Source organism: Lampetra planeri, chromosome 34 (assembly GCF_965212315.1).
Source record: "Lampetra planeri chromosome 34, kcLamPlan1.2.h2, whole genome shotgun sequence".
Taxonomy (NCBI): domain Eukaryota; kingdom Metazoa; phylum Chordata; class Hyperoartia; order Petromyzontiformes; family Petromyzontidae; genus Lampetra; species Lampetra planeri.
Window position 1 is genome coordinate 8,218,162 of NC_136140.1, and position 21,714 is coordinate 8,239,875.

General features: G+C 44.2%; 1 protein-coding gene across 1 annotated transcript in view; it reads right to left on the reverse strand.

The window, feature by feature from the left end:
• LOC144730096 (contactin-4-like) overlaps nt 1-17,408 on the reverse strand; it is an 84,084-nt gene extending 66,676 nt beyond the window's left edge. Inside the window, exons 1-7 of the mRNA XM_078610654.1 lie at nt 17,292-17,408; nt 15,279-15,408; nt 13,273-13,442; nt 6,426-6,521; nt 3,681-3,884; nt 2,479-2,581; nt 933-1,114 (exon numbers count right to left, since the gene is read on the reverse strand). Of these exons, the coding sequence (XP_078466780.1) occupies nt 933-1,114; nt 2,479-2,581; nt 3,681-3,884; nt 6,426-6,521; nt 13,273-13,442; nt 15,279-15,408; nt 17,292-17,343 (937 nt within the window). The 5' untranslated portion in view covers nt 17,344-17,408. The remainder of the gene's footprint in view (nt 1-932; nt 1,115-2,478; nt 2,582-3,680; nt 3,885-6,425; nt 6,522-13,272; nt 13,443-15,278; nt 15,409-17,291) is intronic.
• Between the last annotated feature and the right edge of the window lie 4,306 nt (nt 17,409-21,714).

Here is a 21,714-nt window from a genome sequence, read left to right on the forward strand (position 1 = left end):
TCATTGGAGCGATGTTGTTGTCAGAGTGCCACTTCCACCCCACTTTTGATGATAGCTGTGCTGTGCACACTCTGATGGCGACTTGAGGATTCCGCAAGCGATGGAGAAATGCACCTTTAATGCACAAACGGAGCCCGATCATTGTGAGCATTGATCACGGAAGAACCGCGGGTCTGGACGCTGAGATGTGCTTGGCAACTGCACACGATCGGCACTGATCGATGATGCCAGAGCCCGGTCGGCACTTTTGAAAAAACGTAACTGCGCCGCTTGTCACGAGGGCGCGCTCAATGAAGTGGTGGTTCCAAGACAGTGGCATTCATTCACCGCGCACAGCTGAGTGGAGGTATTCATGTGAGCCACGTGTATCCACCATGTGTTGGTTGGGAGAGGTGTGTTCGGTTGAAACCAAACCCAAACAATGCCGAGGAATCAGACCGACAGCGCGCATATAACGACTGGGACAGCAATGCATTTTTGGGAAAGTATAGTGTTCAGCCATTGGAGGCATTTGACCGTGAACATGAAGCTTACATGGCGGAGCATGAGTACAGGGGATAGCGTGCTGTGCTATGAATCGAACAAGTGCAGCTTCATTTCCAGCCACGGTTAACATCAGTTGGTGAGTGATTTCAAAACCGGGTTCTATTCGCTCACCCCCTCATCCCCCGATTCACTAAAGTGCACTGACCAATCGACTGGAAATACCATGCTCGCAAAACGTGAGATAAAACGTGAGATAAAACACAAGATAAAATGCAATTTAAAATGTAACCCCCTCTGATCGCTCCAGGGCACATGTAAAAAGGAGCTGCTTCATCTCACAGATATTTCTCAGAATGTTTGCATGATTTTTTTTATGAAAAAAAAAAACCGATTGAACAAAGATCGATGTCCGTGTTGGTTCCGTGAAGGTGGATGACGCATCTTACCGTACACTGTTATTTTCCCTTGAGCAGAGTTCTTTCCGGCCACGTTTTCTGCATTGCACTCATAATTGCCACCGTCTTCGTGCTGGAAATTGGGTATCTCCAAAACTGCATTCGCTTCCATCAGATATGCTTTACTTGGTAGTTGTCCGTCTATTTTCCTCCACGATATTACGGGCACGGGGCTGGGAAAGGAAATCGATACGTTTCTGATGCAAGTGTCAGTTGTATATTGCTTCTCCTTTCGCGATGTCCTGCACCTCATATAACAAACAATACCGCGTCCATTTAATCTAATTCCTTAATTGGCAGTGCTAAAGCCTTCCTGATAAAAAAAATATTGCGCGGTGGTTAATTTGATAACCATTTTGCAAGCAGCAACAAGCAGTAAATAGCTCGCGGCAAGGCATATGTATGTCGACTGCGATGTTCCAAACAGCCATCGCTTGCGCAGCCAAGAGAATAAATCCATCATTGCGAATGCTAAGCACAAGCCTGGTCTTAGGTTTGGAGGCGTTTTAAGCAATTAGATCTTAATACATAGAAATAGCCAGTGGCTGGGTTGGGGTGAGTGGCCGATCCGTCTCACGCGCCTGTGAAGCTCTGAGGCATAGGAGTGTTGCTTTAATGTCCCACGTTGGCTTCACTCACATGTCGCCAGGTGCGCTGTCAACAGGGGCGTCATACTCAGAGGAAGATTGGAGCCCACTGTTGTGACACTCTCTACGGGACCTCAACGTATCCCCCGTGCTATCTGCAAGAGTAAGCCATCAACGTGGCAGTGTCGTGGTGCAAGTACCGAAGAGAATTCCGCTTTTCATCCTCCAGCGAGAAGGAGTGACTCATTGTACATGTGCTGCGTGCGGCTTAATGGAACTCACCTATGTAAAAAAAAAGGAAAATAACGAATAATGAAATTGTTTTACTACGTATCTAATGTGCTTGCGTTCACCGATACGTTGCGGTTACGAAAGCTTAATTCTATAACGTGGTGCACTGTAGAGTTGAGAGCAAAACACGAGCGCAAGGCTTTGATTGTTTTACGTCGAATATTAAGGTGCGCTTTCCGATTTACAATGCAGCTGAAAGGTCCACATTCGGCAAGGGTGTCTGTGGAACCACTGCGTAACAAGCGTCACACTCTTGCACGTGGTCTGTGTTTGTGACACGGTCTGGGTGACACGCCTGATCTCGTCACGCTCCCTCACTCCTGGCTGTCCACCTCATTATGTCGGGAAAATCAATGACTGCAAATGTGCGAATGCGCTATCGAAGCCGGTGGGTGTTTGAGAGTGAGAATGGAAACAGCAGCTGCATTGATGCGTAGGCATAGTCACCTTGGAACATTTTTTTTTTACCAGAAAGACAAATCCATTACTTGCAGATGACTACATTCAAGTTGACAGTGGTTGGCAATTCACGGTGTACCATTACACCTCTGTATCGTCTGTCACTATTTGCAGTCATCGTGGCTTTTTGGGAACGTAATGGTTACCACTACCACAGCCAAAGCTGTAGGTGAAATGTTTCAATAATTAATTGGACTTACTTTCCGAGAGCAAAACATTCCAGCCTGACAGTGTGACCCAGCAGGGTGTGAGTCTTTGGTGAAAAGCCCACTTCGATTCTCGGTTCGTACTCCCCCATGCTTCCTGCAAGATAATTCAAACAAAACCTATGAACCAGGCAGCTTTAAAATATATATATAAAATAACCTATTGATTTTTGTTGTTATGGAGTGGAGAGGAATGATGGTGCAGTGGCAGGCGCACCATGACATGAAGCCTGCAACGTATGTTTTATTTCTGGCCTCAGTTAACTCCGCACCCGTGGCAGTGAGTGAAATCTTAACTGGTGCTCCCTCCCATACCAAGCATCGTCAAAACAACCCCGATGACGAAGCTGACACCACAGGTGTAAAAAGGCCTTCATACAACAGCGAAGTGAAAAATGTACAATAAATTGCAATTACAGTTGACGTTGGATATGAGCTCACCTTATTTAAGCACATATGTATGGGGCCTTTTGCCATTTCCCATTCTTATTTTTTTCATTATTTGAGCACAGTTCTGATATAAGCACAGCTACCCTGACTTTCAAGAGGTGTGCTTATATCCAGCAAACTTGTGGAGTATTGCGGATTTCATGTTAGGGCGAGATATTGCCTATTATTTTTTATTTCAGAGATGTTTTGACTCGGGGGAAAATCATTCACGGCTCAGTGGGCACCGTCGCAGCGAAGTGACCAGTTTATGTCCTGCCGTCGCTAACATATTCACAGACATATGGTAAGTGCAACCTCAGCATGCTGAGCAGTGCGTTGGCAAGGCCGTCACGGGGATGACGTTCCTCAGCCAAGTGGCCTTCGATCCCAACGTGTGTCCTAATGCCAATTAAAGTGGACGTCAAACCCTACCCTGCCTCCCCCTGCAATATACACGCGCCGCCACAGTCCAAGGTGATACAAAGATTACAAGAGCCAACACCCACGGTGGCTCAAGCCGAGGTGTCATCCCCGCGACATGACGTGGAACATTCCAGCAGGCCAGCCCGTGCACAAACAGCCACTCATGGGCTGGAGGTAGCCAGTTATTTTAAATTAAATGAACCACTTAAAATAGGGGCGGTTGGGGTGGGGGAGGTGGAGGTGTGGAGGTGATGATGTGTGAGTCTGGTATTGCCTGCTCGCTGCTGCCATGCAACAACAAAAAAACTGCCAACAACAGAGGGACGTTTTTCCTCCTCTCTCACTTCCAGACTTGATGAGGAGAGGAGTCGGAGGGCTGGCCACGCGAGTGTTGGTCACCGTGTTGTGGACCATGCAAGTGTAGCTCCCCACGTCGGTCGCCTCCACCTTGGCGATGTAGAGGTTTCCAGTCACTTGCGACACGAAGCGCCGCCCGTCCGAACGCATGTAGTCGTACATCTCGTTGAAGAGCCAGACAAACGTCAGCTCTGTGGACGAAGAGCAAAATAGGTCAGCCCCCCGCTGACCTTTCGACCTATCGCACAGCGCACACTGCCTAGGGCTGAGCTCCAGAAAATATATCCGTGCCCCCCCTCTCCCAGCCGCCCTCCTTGCTTCTCTAGAAGGTTGGAGATTGGGGTTAGAGGGGCACTGAATATTTGGTTAGAACAAATGCAACGTTTACATTGTATGTATGTTGAACTTCTTTCACGCCGTACGTAGCCAACCGTGCTAATCGGTGGTGCTATAGGCATCGTTTGTGTTTGCAATTGTCGTCCAACTGATTTCACGATTTTATGTCCCCTTGAAAGTTGAACGAAAACATGTGTCGCAAAGTTAACAATTTAACGTAAAAAATGGAATTCATATGAAACCTTACTTCAAATAACACGCATTATTTTCGTTGTTAAATAATACAAATGTAAGAAAGACAATGAAATAATAAATTTCATAACTTGTTGAATAACGCTTATGTGCAATCAGGATGTGCCGGTGCATTTGTCCAAATAAACAATCGAGATGTAATTTGATGCATATTGTAATTTGCTTACTGAGCTGTGATGCAAATTAGCTCAGAGCTTTAGTAAATGAATTATCCTGCCGTGAAATTCATCATCGTCATTTTTTTAAATTATCATCTGCAGCGAAACGGTGCTTTCGGTCGGACGCGGCCACAAATAATTTCACATTCTGCTCAATATTGATCGAGAATACACTGGCATTACGTGATAGTATTGACGCCACCGTGCATGATTCATCAGATGGGTTCAAGCGCAAAGGAAATGAAATCCCTACAGGATTTAAAACCTCTGGGCAAGCCTCAAATTACTTGGCATCTCAGAAACGCAACAGATACGAGGTCGATATATGCCACACAAAACAGCAGCCTCCCTCTTAACCCTTTCACCTCTAATCCCCCAACAGCAGAGATGAACTTTAATCATGACGATGTAGGCGTGTATCTATATTTTTATCCATAAAGCCCATATGCAACAAAGAGCTGGAACACAAGAGGCCACATAGCTCAAGCTATAGCAAGGCAGGCTGATCCTTCCCCTTAGTATTAGCTCCACAATTACCGAGAAGCCTTTTATGGAGGCACAGGTAAATTCATGAAATGTTTAAAGGTGCAGCCCTGCGATCCCTCGCTCACGCCACTGCTGGTAAAAGGCCTCCACCATAGGGATATCTAGCAAGCCCCCGTAGATGGTATTGGGCCTACTCTTCCACGCGAGCCAGGCATCTCAGAAGAGGCTTGTTCGCACCACAATTGCCCTGCCAATCGATTAACTGTGGTGTACCCTTAATTCTAGATTTGGAGCTTTCGTGACTGCAAGGATTCATATTCTTAGGTTTTTTCGGTAAAGTCACGTAGGTAAAAATTCTAAAGGAATTCATTCAGCGTCTGACCTGGTCTTCACCTGAGGACGGCTGCTTGCGTTGTGGCCGAAACGTCGTGAGAATTATTTTATTATTTTATTATTTTTATTATTTTATTACTTCCCTTCTACGTGACTTTACCGAAAGAACCAAGAAGATGAATCCCTGCAGTCACGAAAGCTTTCAATCGAAATTTCACAGCAGCATTATATGGGTAACTTTCCTGAAAGCGGTTACACCTAAAACGAAGCCGAAGCTGCACGTTTTCCTTCCAGATATTTAAATTGTGAAATATTGATTTGAAATAAAGAGTCTCGCTCGATTTACTTCCACAGCGTGCAACATTGCTGGCTGATGGGCACAGCGTGCCAAAGTGTTCTATGTTTTTTGACAGTCTCCAGTGCTTCGTGCCAGATTGGGCAGCATGTGCTCTGTCATCGACGCAGGGCGCAGCATCGAGCCATTTTCACCCTTTCAAGTGTTTTGATAAAATCTGCTAAATATATTCCGGATCGTTTAATCCCACAGGCCAATTTCTGCATCCTTAGCAGCTACTCTCTGTTCCTGCTCGAAGTCCCCCAATATATGACAAACAAACTGGGTTTGAGTTCCTTCCGGGAGGCTGTTCGTGATCTCTGGAATAATCTTGCGGGGATGTATGGAATAAAAATCGTAACCACCTTTTTACTACTTTAAATAACTTTTGGGCATCGGATTGTCTTTCAAGTTGTACGTGCAATTGATCTCTCTGCTTCTCAGACTTTAAGTTATAAAACAAAACATGTGTGATGTGTCCTATTCGCCTTGTATTGCTTGTCGAACCATGTTGATGCATGGCTTTAACAATCAGAACATGACCAAGTATAGTTATACTTTGATGCTTTTGTTCGTGTCTTTTTGCAGTAACCAGATTTCTGTAACCAGTTCCCCATCGAAAAGAAGTATTTATTGCCCAGTGGGATTTTTACTTGTGCCAAAATAAAACCTGATAATAAACATACTTTATAAATTCAAGCTGACTAAAAAATAATGGACTCTCTCTCTTTGCCTTTGACCCTCATTTGGCAAAGCTTGGTGCTGTATGCGTCCTCCGGGTTTTCCGGCGTTGATAGTGCGTGGAAAGTGGCAAGCAGAGAGCATTCATTTACCGCCAGAATAGGGTGGAGGAGCACATATGAGCACCACTCCCTGGCCCTGTCTCACGGCCACCGTGCCCCGGTGCTTGCTCCGGAAACTTTCCAAGTCTGCAAGGGAATACAGAAGTGAGGAACAAAGTGAATACCTCTCCAAACCATGCTCAAGGAAGCCAGAATTTTGGGTTAAGCCAGAAGGACTTCCCTGCATCGATACATCAAAACGATTGAAAAGATAAAACAAAACTAAAACTTTGACCGGAATATGTTGTATGCGTGCTCATTAATCTTTGTACGGTAGAAGACATTGTGTGCAAGTGAAAGAGCAATTGTAATGCTACGCACTCATATCTGTCGTATGAAATTGAGGAATCCATTCCCTTGCATGCCACGTCCTTTCTTATTGCGCCCTCATTTCTTTCACACTTATTGTACGTTTACTTTACAAATAAACTAAATTAATGCCTCAAGCCCGTTGGTAAAATTAATTCAACCTTTCGCATCCAGTGAAGCTTAGCTTTTGTGCTTCACTTGTATGGTGGTGATTTTTTTTTATTGTAACATTTTAAAATCCTGCATGTTTATATTGATATTGAGTTCTAATAAAATGTCTTAGATTCGCCAATATAAATGTGTGCGTAATTAAAAATAATACGATTTTCTAAAGTTGAAATCTTTTTCAGACTGCCTGACATCTCCCACAAATCAGAAAGGCTCTCCCCCACTTCCCGTTAGTCTGGTTTCAAGGGGCTTCAATGTACAAGGGAAATGTGCAGCTCTATTCACAGAAGGCGACTCTTTATCGAATATTTAGCCTACTCTTTTAGCGTATTTGGCCTACTCTTTCATGTCAGCGCGATGTCTTGGAAGACGTGGGAGTCTCCACACTTCCAGCACTATATAGTTTAACTATTCACAATCACAACATAGGTGTTCCCCTTTATTCTGGCAACAAAACAGGTGTTAAGATGTTGACTTAAAGCTTTCGTGACTGCAGGAATTCATATTGTTTGGGTCTTTCGGTACGTAGATAGAAAAGCCACGTAGACAGAAAAAATAATAAAATTATCACGAAGTTTCAATCGCAACACAAGCAATCGTCAAAAGTAGCGAGATAGCTGCTGAGGCAGGATGTATATAGGTTTGAGATGGGTGTAGCCCAAAGGTCATAAGCGAAGTGGGTGGGGCTAGTGATGACATTTGCATGTCAATGTAAGATGGGAGAGCTGAGCTACCTCCCCGACGACGAACTGCAGAGGTGGCCATTGTATTGTGAGAGATTAGCATGTCAATGTAAGATCGCAGAGCCACCGACACATCAAGGAAAACGAGCAACGGTGGCTGTGTTAGTGAGACATTTAACCTGTTCATGTAACACCAGAGAGTCGAAAATAACTACTAAACATCACAGACAGTTATGACTTAACCTGGTTAATAACGTCCTTCCAATGATTGCTCAGTTTGTACTCATCTTCTCGGTTGAAATGGTGTCTGTGTTTATTTATCTGGATGGCTTCATTAACGAAACTTTGCTGATAGCCAGTGAGTTGGCAGAGTACCTTCGTCTTGGAAAAATCTTTTTCGTGTGTGCCCACAGCATTAAAACAATGATCAGCCACAGCTGAGCTATTGGTCCTGCCGTGTTTCAGATCTGCCTCATGTTCACGAACACGGTCCGAGACATGTCGCTTAGTTTCCCCAATGTAACAGCTGCTGCAGACACAGCTTTAGTTTGTAGACACCGGGGTATTGCATGTCAGGGATCCCATCCTTTACAGATGGGATCAAATCACGAATTTTATGTACTGTGTTGAATCGAACCTGGATCTTGTGTTTGCTCATGATTTTGGAAATATTTTTGGTGACCCCTGCTATGTATGGCAAGTTTTTGTTTTGATTGGTTCCTCAGATAGTTATTTCCCAACAGTTGGGGTGATAGCTTTACGGAATGTGTAATCTGAATATCCATTCTTCTTGAGGGCTTGGTGTACGTGTTTCAGTTCACTGGCTTTGTGGTTATGGTTCAAAATACATCAAGCTATATGGTATAGAGTTTTGATGAGGGAATTCTTCTGGGCTGGATGGTGGTGGGAGTCAGGTTTTAGGTAGGCATCCGTATGGGTGGCTTTCCTGTAAACAGAGTGTCCCAATGAACCATCTGGTCTCTTTTCGATTAAAACATACAAGAATGGTAACTTGCCATCCTTTTCCACCTCCATGGTTAATTTGATGGCTGGGTGTATGAAATTGATGTGGTTGAAAAATTGGTCCAGAGCTGGTAGGCCATGTGGCCAGATGACGAACGTGTCATCTATGTACCTCTTCCAAAAGGAGGGACGTTGGGTGGATGCCTGGATGGCATCTGTCTCAAATTTTTCCTTTTGGCGTCCTCTAGACAAGGCTCGAAAGAAAGCATATATTATCAGAGTATGTTTTTGTTTGCATTCTGACCACAAGTATTGTGGTTAATGCAGACATGAGGCCTTTGTGAAAGGTTTCAGTTTTGTGTTTTAACAACTTAACACCTGTTTTGTTGGCAGAAAAAAGGGGAAAACCTATTCACAAATTTTAGTACTGGCAAAGGAGGTTCCATGATGTAAACTATTTTATTTTACGAGGTAAGGCCCACTGAGCTATTATAGCTCGTTTTTAGAAGCGACTTGGCCACAAATGATGGCTCAACGAAGTGGCTCATCACGTGGAAATGTATCACAGCCAAATACTCTAAATGCACGTTGATTCACAGACGACCTGCCAATCAAATCAACGCACTGTGCCCACTTCCACTGCTGGGTGGACAGTGGCAGGGGTATTTTAGAAACATGCCGTATCGTTTCAACTGCCGAGCGGCAAGATCGAATCAGATTGCAAATCCAGTGAGCTAAGCATTACTGTTGTGAGAAATGAAGCGATGGGGGAAGGGGGGTGAGCAGGCAGCAGTAGAGGTCACAGCGCATGGCCCTTGGGTAATAATAATGTACAATGACCATACGGATTACAGGATGCCTGGGATGTAACATCAACCCCCGGTGCAAAGAGACGTTGCTGGAGCAGATGGTGATGTGACGGAGCCATCGCAGCAGCACGAGGCCACCGCCGCATACCAATTATGGATGTGCGTGCGTGGGAGTTCATTGCGGCTCACTAACAGCACTTGCCCCAACAGCCTGTGCAGACTACAGGGGGGATCTTTGACTATGTCCGGGAGTCAACGGCTTCCTCACATACTCAACAACCAGAGCAACCCTGGGCCCCCGTGTATGAGGACTATGGTCACCACGATAGCATTTTTCACAATAAGATTTAAAATTTGACGATTACGGCGATTACGGTGATAACCATTTCCCATACAATTGTAATTGGATTTCACATGTTACATTTTGTACGATTTTTTTTACGAATTATCATTCTGGACGATTAGTATTGTTTTCATGACTTAAAATTTTCGTCAGGAAACGCAATATAAAAAAGACAAGCCACGGTATGCAACACAATGCGTTTTACAAAACGCATAATACGATTGGCTTGGCTTATATATCGTATGACATATAGTGGCGTCGCGAAATGATCCTGACAACCCTGCTCACACGTAGAAGGGAAACCCCTGGGCTCCTGTGTATTAGGACAGCGACGATTTGGCCCATTCCCTTGCGAGCCAATGAACGGTCACAGTTCGTGGTCGTCATTCAATTTCAAGAATGGATTTTTTTTTTCGTGGCAACTGAAAGGACTGCGAGAAGGGGATTCATGGGCTACAGCCCCAGGGCCTCATATTGCGGACGAACACAAAAATATATTTAGTGCTTTGTACCGTTTGAAATGCAATACCTTATCACTGTGATAAATAATGTAAGGTAAATTGGTAATTAAGTGAAAACACATCTCACTATCTGCTTTCCTACCAGAAACGTGCCAAAAAAATGTAACAATACTTTTGTTTGCTTGTTTTGATTCTAGTCGACGATTAGTATACACGACGTTTTAAAAACGAGAAGTGAAATAACCAATGTGAATAACGTTGGAGTGTTTAGCATCGGGCACGAGTGGTTGTAAAACAGTCAAGGGAAGGAATTTACTTAACAGAGAAGGCCCGCCCAAACCATCACAGCCCAAGGGCTCCCATTCAAACTTAATCCAGCCCTGAATGTGAGCCCATTACACATAAGGTATATGAATGGAACTGATTATCAACACGCGTGATGTGATGCACACACCGTGAGCATGAGAATCGATTTTAATCGACGAATCGATCCATGCCTACTCTGTATCGCAGAACCAGCGCAGGATGTCCCATAGTTGTGTAGCCATCCAGACAAAAAGGGCCCCCTAAAATGATCAAAGGCCTGCACCCCCCCCCCCCCCCCATTAAGCTGTGGCTATTAATCAGAAAGTTAAAGGTGCAGCCCTGCAACAGCTCACTTGCTCCACTGATAGCGGAATTACCTCCCCTAGTTGTTGCGGCAATCCATCCGTTACTTTATTTCCCATGCGACGTTCATCACTTTCAAAGCAAACATGTGCGTGCTGAATAATTCCTACACAGGCTTCAGAGAGAGTTTCAGGCGGAATTGCGTTTGATTGTGTTGCCAATGAGCTGTAACGACAATAATGATTGCGCTTTTTGATTAGCCAGGAAAAGCTCATTCGATCTCGATACGAAATTTCAATGGGATGTTTGGACAATTAAAAAAAAACATATGTGGCTATAGCTGGTTATAAATATTGATTGCATACATATGTTAACACGCAATTTTTTGTTGTACTATTCGGATATTGAAGAGTCACCTAACATAGAAAAAAACACTAAACCCATGAAGAGCATGCATTAACAATGAGCTGCTAAATATGTTAAGAACAAATTTCCGATAATGGAGAGCTGGCCTACAGCAGGGTCCTCATACGTAAGATTTTATTAGTGGTCTATAATGGATGGGCTTTGTTACGGAAATCTTCAATTTTTCAGAACAATGCATGCAATTCAGTTGTCGAACACATTTTGAAACCACAAAATAATATTACACGGCGCAAAATGACCGCCGTGGTCCTAAATGACTCAGCGCATTTTCAAATCCATATGGGGCATTTGTGTTCTAAATTTCTTTGCGGAAATACAATGTGTTTCCTGTACCACAATGGTAACAATTACTGGTCTCGTTATCTAAAATAAAGTTAAAAAAAAACGCGCATTTCTCTCGCAAAAAAACACGCAGAGGGAAATATTAAAACGACGGCACGAGCACCCATACCCCTGCCCAACGCAGACGCCCACGATGGCGCCCTGCCCCCTGGCTTGCCGACGCCGAAGCGCAACTCGCCATCAGGGGCCGTCCATAAATGACGTCACGCGACTTTGGACGATTTTTTGACCCCCCCCCCTCGTCACGCGGCGTCACAAAAAGTCAGACCCCGCCCCCATCCTCAAAAATGACGTCAGAAAGCTTTGCCCCCCCCCCCCTCCCAAAAAATAAAACATGCTTCAAATCGCTTTAAACTATTGTCATTGTAGTGCGTGTTTAATGTGGCGCTGCACTCTGATGTTGTAGGAGAAAACATTTATTAAAACGTCTATTTAGTTAAGTAGAACGTGTTGTCTATATTGATTTCAACTTGCGCATTTTGATGTGACGTCACATTCCTCACCCCCCCGTCACCCATCGTCACAAATGTCTGACCCCCCCCCCCCTAGGTGCGTGACGTCATAAACGGACGGCCTCTCAGCCCAAATAACGCTACGCCCGCGTTTGCCGTTAACAACGCTTTGCACGTAAAACTGCACGGATTGCTTTTCTCCACGTCCGTGTGAAGATGTCGACGTTCCGTGACGCTCCACTGGACAAAGAGCCCTCTGCATGTTGCGCCAAGCTCTCCCGCCCCTACCGCTCTTTTGTCAATGCGTAGGTGCAAAGAAGCCAGCCACTGGACTATTAAACTTGCGGCGTCTTTTTTATATATAGATACAGTATTTATTACCCTTCATAATCAACGTTTTTGGGTTTAGATCGCGTTATTATTTATAAATGTGTCGTAACCCTCCACCACCCGACACGGCCAATCATTAAAAAAGTGTCACGTTGACAAAAGACAAATAGTTCACTGCTTTAGCCCACCGGTGTGTTGAAGCGTGAAACCACAACATTTACAATTTGAGTACGACGTTTCGCTGGTAATTGCATCCAGCATCATCGGGCAATTTGCTGGATGCAATTACCAGCGAAACGTCGTACATTTATAAATAACGCGATCTAAACCCAAAGACGTTGAATATGAATAATATTGGTGGCGAAAGCCTACCACGTGTTATATATTACCCTCGCTGCTCACACAACCCTAAAAGGTCCCCCACAATGCCAAGGGGCAAGCAACAAACGACGCAAGTGAAGGTGTAAGAGATGATTCAACGAGGTTAGGGGCCGTCCATAAATGACGTCACGCACCTGGGGGGGTGGGGGGGTCAGACATTTGTGACGATGTGTGACGAGGGGGGGGGGGGGTGAGAAATGTGACGTCACATCAAAATGCGCAACTTTAAATAAATGTAGATAATACGTTCTACTTAATTGAATAGACTTTTTTTTATAAATGTTTTCTCCTATAACAGAGTGCAGCGCCACATTAAATACGCACTACAATGACAATAGTTTAAAGCGATTTGAAGCATTTTTTTTTTTTGGGGGGGGGGGGGGGCAGAGCTTTGTGACGTCATATTTGAGGGGGGGTCTGACTTTTTGTGATGCCGTGTGACGACGGGGGGGGGGGGGGGTCAAAAATCGTTCAAAATCGCGTGACGTCATTTATGGACGGCCCTTTATGACAACAGAGGGGAGAAATACATGCGAGAGAAAGAATCATGGAAGGCGCTCACAGGCAAACTGTAGTCTGGCTTCCACACTAATGATGCTTCCGACGGAGTTGGTGACCAGGCACTGGAACACGCCGCCATCTCGACCCTCGGATGGATTTCTCACGATCAGGCTTCCCCCTGCCAGGCTGTAGTGTCCCGTGATCGGAACCTCCGTCCCATTCTTCAGCCACCTGTGAACGAAGCGCGATGCCCCGCACGTCACGTGACCACACATACACGCACGCGGCTTTAAAGTGCGGCACAAGGTCGCATGCCTCGTCCGATACCTCTGGTAAGCGGTGGAAGAGTAGGCCAAAGGCGCTTTGGAGGGACACTCTCGAGAGCTCAATTTTAGTGTATATGGAACTTCTTTCGCACCGTACGTAGCCATAGTCAATTGTGCTAATCGGAGGTGTGGGGGAAGGACAACAATCTATACACAAAAAGCTGTTCTAAAGAAATTAGTTTCCAATGTAGGTAATTTAAAACTGCATCGCTCCAGCGGCTTCCTAATATCCTAAGGAAGAGCGTTCCAGACGGCCGCAGAAGCGCAGATGAAAGCGCGCGATGCAGTGACCATCTTTGTTTAATGACCAGCCAAAAACTGCTGCGAGAATGACTGGAGTTTACGTGATGGTTTATGTGATACCCTTCCACTAGCAAAGGCATTGGGGTGCTCCACCTTTGCCCACACCTTTCACGACGTCGCATATCCGACCGTCGCATATTCGCCCTGACCAATGATCCGCCCACAAACAGTGCAATGTATGTGCCCGGTGCCACTGTTATTTTCAATAGTTAGTCCCAGATCCGACCTTTGTGCGCTCGCGTTATCGTATTCTTGATCTCGCGAACGTGTGTTCATTTCTAAACGCACGGTAACGCGGGTTTCCACTTATATCCTGGCTGTGCATGGTGATATCACTGTCATTTTTCGTAGATGTGTACATGCGTGGCCTTTTCACATAGCCGCCTGTCCCTTTGTCCCCTGCGCGTCGGATATGTGACATTGTCATGTACATTAATTCTAGCGAGCGTTTAATTTGAAACTAAATGGCAGCCTGTCCGTTTGACGGGGGTTGACGCGACGACACTCAAAGGGCATCCACCTTGACCCTCGTCAGACATTGACCTGATTTGACTCTCTGAATATCAACTCACCTAACCTCTCACCGCTCACCAGTTAAACATAATCGCAATATCTTTTTTTTTTCAAATACATTTGATCAATATTTAATAATGCACCTTGCCAAAACCCACACGTTTCCTTCCACCGTCGGCTAACTGCAGCATCTTACGATGTGTTTGCACCGTGGTGGCGAGATGTTAACTATCTCGCCTGGTATACAGGAGGACGTGAGTTCGGTCCCAAGCCTGACGCCTGCTGTATATTTGGAGTTTGCGCGTTCTCCCCGTGGTCGCATGGATTTTTCTCCGGGGTCCTCCGGTTTTTCCCTCCTCATTTAGAAACAATGTGCATTTAGAGTGTTTGGCTGCTATACATATCCACGTGCTAAGACACTCCGTTGAGCTATCATTTGTGGCCAGGCAGCTTCTGAAAAAGAGCCACATAACTCAGCGGACCTTACCTGATAAAAAAAAAAAGAAATAAAAAATAATATTCATAATAAAGGTTTTTGGGTTCGATCACGTAAGTATCAATGTGTCGAAACCCTCCACCGCCGGACATGGCCAATCAGTAAGGGATTTGTCACGAAAAACACAACGCCAAATAGTTACTACTTCAGCCCACCGGTGTGTTGAAGAGTGAATCCACAACAATTACAATCTGAGTACGACGTTTCGCTGGTAATTACATCCAGCATCATCGGGCGATTTGCCAGAATATTTGTACTTACGCGATCTAACCCCAAAAAAAAAACACATTTAAAATGAATGACACTGGTCGCGGAAGCTTGCGTGTTAAACTAAAAAAAAATAGTTGCGAGGATGGTTCTCTCGTCTTAAAAATTTCAATCGGACTTAAGTGTCCGAGGAATCTCCATCGCTGCACACCGCGGACTCACCTGTAGAGTGGGGGAGGGTGTCCACTGGCTCTACACCGGAACGAGACCTTTTTCTCAGAGGACTCTACCAAATATGTCACATCTTCCGGCTCCTCCAAAAACAGTGGGCCATATTCCCCTGTCTGTTCCGCTAGAGGAATAGGGAATGTTAAGAGGGGGAGGGAGGGAGGGAGAGAGGGCGTGCGCGGGGGGAGGAGGGAATTTCATTGGTAGCATCCTTCCATTTGCATCTGCAGCCATTTCACACTGTGCTCCCATTCTTATGGCCCACTTCCTATCAGTGCGAACGACAATAAAACCAACATTTAGAAGATTTAAATTGAAAATGTGTCACTTCTCATTCAGGGGATGAAATGAGGAACTTAAATGTAAATGTGTTTTTTTCGCTTTTAACCGTGAGAAATGCTCTATTTTATTTTTATTATTATTCACGTTAATAAGAAGACAATTTCACAAGGCCCTCAAAATCGTGAAACCAATTTGAAGCCAAGCCATGGTCAACAGATGACTATTGCTTTCATGGTGAAAATGCGGACCCCATTTTCCTTTCGTGGAAAATTAATCTGACGGCGTATGCATCTGAAATAATTTCAATCGTTAGTATAGAAGTTTGCACTTGCACATCGCAGGTGCATCTTGCTGTAACATTTACTGAATAGAGTAATTTCTCTCATGAAATATATCGACAACAACAATAAAACAAATTGTTTCTTTTAACGCAATCACGTAAAAATGTAATGGCGGTAGTTTGCTGTAGCCAATACGAATGGGTGCATAAACTACATTTTTAATTTTTTACCAGAGTCTATCAACAAAAAAAAGGAATTGTTACGTGCCTAGATATAATTGGGCTTGAAAAACCGCAGGAATAATAATTACAATAAAAAAGCACAATCTTATTTATTTAACTATGGAACGAAAATTACAAAGACGGAACTGCAGTCGTAGTCTATGCTCATTATATTGTCTGAGGCCCTTTGCAGCCATTTAAGAAAAAAATAGATACTTCCAGGTAATAATAATAATAATAGTCATTGCTTTTTAAAATGTGCTTGCACTGCACACCCAAACCCGCTTGTATGCTGTTTGGAACAGGTATGCTTATGGTAACAAACGCCACATTAGCAAGCGTCCCTTTGTTACCGCGGTAATTTTCCATCCCACTGAGCCTCGATCTTCGCTTTGTAATTAACTCTGAGTTGTACGATACATATATACTTATTTAAAGTCACATTAAGAAATACTACTACTACTACGATCGTATTGGAGAGTTAAACAATTGATCGCTTTGTTATACACTCGCTTTAATGCACCTAGTTGCCGAAAGACAAGCACGGCATGCACGCGAACGCAGGGCTAATAGAATGTGTGTACATTAAACAAAAAATGCATCTCTTACAGGAATGAGGCGTATATCCCAGAGTTTGAGATTAATCTGAGCATAATTTACAGCAATCACATGCAAAGCCAGTGCTAATTATTTGCGCGGGTCTGAGAAAGAATTCCAGCGAGGTTCACCACAAAAACCACCAGGTGGCCGTGAGGCTTTTGGGTAAAATAAAATGCTAGCATCACTGTGAGAAAAAAATATGTTTAAATGTATATTGGTGACAAATAAATATATATAACATGTATTATGTAAAGGTAACATAGGAAAAATCACATATCACGATGTTTATTTATTTAGTTTTACTGTCCACTTTGTAATGCAATCGGAAAGGATAAAAAAACAATCCTGGTTGAAATCGACAACAAATAGCATTTAATCTCTTAGACATTGATCATCAGCTGTAGTGTAGATTACTTACTTATTCATTTATCATCGGTCATTACTTTTACTATAACTGAACATGCACACGGAAAAAATGGGTCAGACTACAATGACAATCAAACTCAACATTCACTTTAAATACCACCACAACAACAACTATTGCATTGCAAATTCAACTTTTTAAAAAACTAAATCTTCCACCCAAAAAAATTATTTTTGCTTTGAGTTATTTTTTTGTTTACCTGCAGGGTAAGCAGCAAATGCTACCACAATTGCAAATTCATACAGCCACATCCCTATAGCACATCAGAGGGGGTTGGCAGCGTCCAGCAGAAGCTCCACGCTTGCTCTCCTCGTCACTTCGCCTGTGGGAGGTGGAAGGGAAGTGGTGGAGGGGGTGGTGGGGTCACAGAGAAGCAAGACTGCGATGTGACGCACAGTAGATAGAATCGAGAGGCACAACGCCGGGACGCGTTCGCTCGGTGGGGCAAAGCTTCAACGCCACAATAAGGAGATGTGGAAATTCCAGAGGCAGACCGCGCTATTGATGCTCATTTTAGATCCAATTAATTTTAACAACAACAAAAAACAATCATTGCAAACTGAGAAGGGAATGTGCTTGGAATTTGTGGAGACATTCCACGATGTGATGCACAACCGCAACTTTAATTTCTGAGCGCGAAATGAATAATTTTCGGCGGCATGCGTGATGCGTTCTTGTTGTTTTAATGCGGGAAGTATTTGCGAATTTTTTTTTGAAATGCAAAGCCGGGAGATGCAATTTTGTCACCAAATTTCTGACGACACGTGTGTGAAATGTGTTGAAACACTTATCATGCAACATTAGAAAGCACGGCCTTGGCGTGTTAAGTGTTTTTCTCTCACAAGATCCGATGTTGAGTTGACTTTACTTTCGTTCAAGTTGTGGAATAATTTACAAACCCTCTTAGTTCAGCATCTGTTCTCACCTAGATAACCTGTGCAGCTTACGACGACGAAGTGACTTCCATCGGCGCAATACGTAACCCCCGAAAAACGCTATCAAAACCCGCTAATTCTCAACCGCAATTTTACGCAACGAGCGAAAAGCGAGTCATTATTTGAGACAACAGGGCATATAAATAAATCAGCGAGAACCCCCCCCCACACCACACCACCATTTATCTTGTTCCTACCGCAGTGCCCCCCCAACTGCTTTGGCACCGCTCGCATTCGTCATCAACGCGCGGGACAAAAGCGGCAGCATGGGAACTGGGCCCAGGGTTTATAGGTTGCGTTTGACGCGGACGCAGCACTGCTCGCAGCCTCGCCAAAGCCGACAAAGAGGACGTCAGCCAAGACATCGGCTGCGGTGATCCCCAAGCCACTCCGCTGGCAGTGAAAGCGCGAGAAAAAAGTTGCCGCGTGAGCAAAAGATTCCAAAATGCTCCTGCGATAGTTTTTCTTTTTTTTTTGCGGCCGTGCCGGACAGCTGTCTCGGTTGTGTTTTCAGGTGGCATCCTGCGATTGTTCGGCGTGACGGTCCCAACGGTGCGCTCCGCATGCTGGGAGCCGCTGCCTGCCGTGTCACGTGACTGGAAGGACAACGTTATTTCACCGTCAGCCAAATGTATTTGCTGAAGAAGCTCCCAGTTATGTGGAGTGAAACGTTGGACGTCATACCAACTGATACGTGGTGCAACCCGAAAACACATCGGGGAGCTAGGCATCTCTACATATATATGAAACAAATATTACGGTAAAGCACACACTCATGTGCTGTGACACAGCAAGCGGTTGTGAAAATGCCAGCGAGATAATGGACTCATAAACACACCAGTCTCGTTTAGGTGCTCTGGTGCTGTTTTGCTTGTGCTTCAGCGATATAAATGCCAAGAAACAGTGAGATTGGTAATGGTAGCCCAGTGACGATCGTCAAACAACGTATAGTTAGTCTCGTGTAATTTCTGTAAAGCCAATTTTATGCGAAGGGATAAAATTGATATTGTTCCACTAAACTGATCTGCACAGTCACGTCGCCATCGTTCGAGTTTAGAACGAGCAGACATTTTAGCAGACCGTTTTAAAATGTAATTGAATGTAAAACCGTGACAGCACGGTGGAAGAACGCTGTTCCCAACTCATGGCTTCACTGGTCATGGTAAATAAGCCTGCGTTAAAAATTGCACTCACTTGCATTGCTGGAAGGACCAGTTTAGAAGCACAGGACATCCCGCTCGGCTACATTTGCATTCAACAACTCCAGCAATTACTGGCAATCTACGGTTCTAAATGGTTTTCTTGAAATGAGTCATAAACACGCGTGTGCGTGCACATGCATGTTTACGACTCAAATGCGTGTGCTACTCTGATGGGTTTTTTTTTGTTCGGGCTCTCACAGCATGTTGTGAAAACACAGCAGAGAGGCATGCAGCACAACTGTGGGGAAAAAAACTACGTTGTAAGCAAAACCTCTGTAACCAAGTGAGAGCCGCAATGAGATTACACGTCTCTTATTAATTCAAGAGAAACATTGGGCTACAAAGTAAATATGTGTAAGGATTATATCGGTAAAAAGTGCAATGGCAGAATAATGCATCAAATGCATATTACACGAATGCGCAAATTATACGTGACATGAGTTGGAACATTTGCCATTAAAACATGTTACACGTATATCACCGGCGAGATATTCTTCCAAATGGTTTAGGTATAAGGCAATGATTAAACAATCATATATTAATACGTACAATCCGAGGATGAAATCTTCTTCTTGCAACCAGCATTGTCATTGGCTACCTAATGTCTGAAATGGGCACACTTCTGTCGTGTATTTGGAATATGTTCATGATGGGGCAAGGTGGGTGATGATTTACCGCTTCTCAGCAGTTAGGGTGAATTGCAGGAGAATACGTTCACCTGACAGTTAGTGGAATGACTCTCTGCCGTCAGTGACGTCAGCACTGCGAATCAAATTGACCTCCACCTGCTCACGTACACTTAATATGAATAATTTGCAGCCTCTGTCAACCCACTTGTGGATGAAAGTCTCCCCATCACGCCGTGTCGGTCACGGGGGCTATTTGACGACACGTCACCACGCCGGTTCAGTGTGGGTTGGTAAGGGGGAGAGGAGGGAAGATGTCACTCGCCGCTGGTGTTAGCCACGGACGGTAGTAGAACACAGATCGCTGGGGCCAGAGGGCAATGTGCTCCCCATTTGCTTCCACGTACATGTTGTTCACGTCGTTTATTGTGAAAATTCGGTCACAGTTCCTATGACCACTGTTCCATTGCTTTTATGGCTTTATTTTGGTGATTTTCGAAAAAAAAAATTGGTTTGGTCATGTTTGTTTGTTGTTGTACAGAGTTAGACTGATGGCCTAATCTAGGTTGTCTTGTGGTTCGGATTTTTGCACAGTGTTGGTTTACGGTGATTTTTCTGCAATATTTTGCTGTCTTTTCTTGGATTTTTTGTTTGCACATAGTCACTATAAGATGTATTTTTGTTCATGTTTTTGTTTTTTGTTTGTTGCGGTTGCACCCGATTCAAGAGCCGAATGGCTCACAGGGCCATACCTAATAAATTAACTTTGAACTTTGAGCGGCTCGTATGCGGGAGGGTGCTGGTTCAAATCCCGGCTGAGGGTTGAGTGCTCCTTTGTGGTGGAAACAACAATGGTTGTCCTATGAATAGACTCACTTACGCCAGAGGAACGTGACATTTTCACCGACTGGATCAGTGCTGTAAATAGGGGGTCGAGCGCCGCCTCAATGCTCATTGGAGCGGGAAATCGATTTGACTTTTGTATGACCGATCTAAAGCATTCAAATGAGAAACAAAACGCGGTTTTCCGATATTTTCTCATGCGTCGTGTACACCCATACCTCTGAGCAAGCTCATGTAACAGTCTAAGTGGATACACAACTCTCTCGCGTAAGGATATCGAGGAGTGAATATATAATGTGTGTACAAAGTGACATCGGAGTGATTTACATAAGCACAGGATTAAGGAGAGATCTAAGCAAACGATATGTTATTTTCACACATTTCTCACAGGCCTGGATTGCGTTGGTCATATTCGCATTCAATTAGATCTGACCACAGAATGAGGGTGTCATACAGAGCCCAACTAATCATACATTTGTGATGAATATATAATAAATGCTCCGGAAGATGCACGATGTTTTAGCTACACTGATTATTTATTCGTAAGGTTTGAGAGATCAGTTTAATTACATTTGCTATGTGGCGGCCGGGTTAAGTCTCTATTAGCCTTTACAAAGTGTCTATTCTTAATTTTGGAGCTTTCGTGACTGCAGGAATTATTCTTTGGTTCTTTCGGTTAAGTCACGTCTAAAGATAAAATAATGAATAATATTTAATTTATTATTTTATCTTTAGACGTGACTTAACCGAAAGAACCAAAGAATAAAGTGTCTATTATTCTTGGGAGAATTTTTTTTTTATCTTTAAAACATTGGGGGGCTCATTGTACACCTGGATGTCTACTCAGCACAAAGTTCACGTAAGGTCAACTGTTGGGCCAGCATTGGCTCGTGGCAGGAACAATTGGACCAACGTTGACCCAACTTTGACCCCAAAATTCCGTGTTGACTGGACAGTGACGAAGTCCCTCTATTGCTATCGGTCATCTACCAATGCAGACACTTGGTGCACAAACG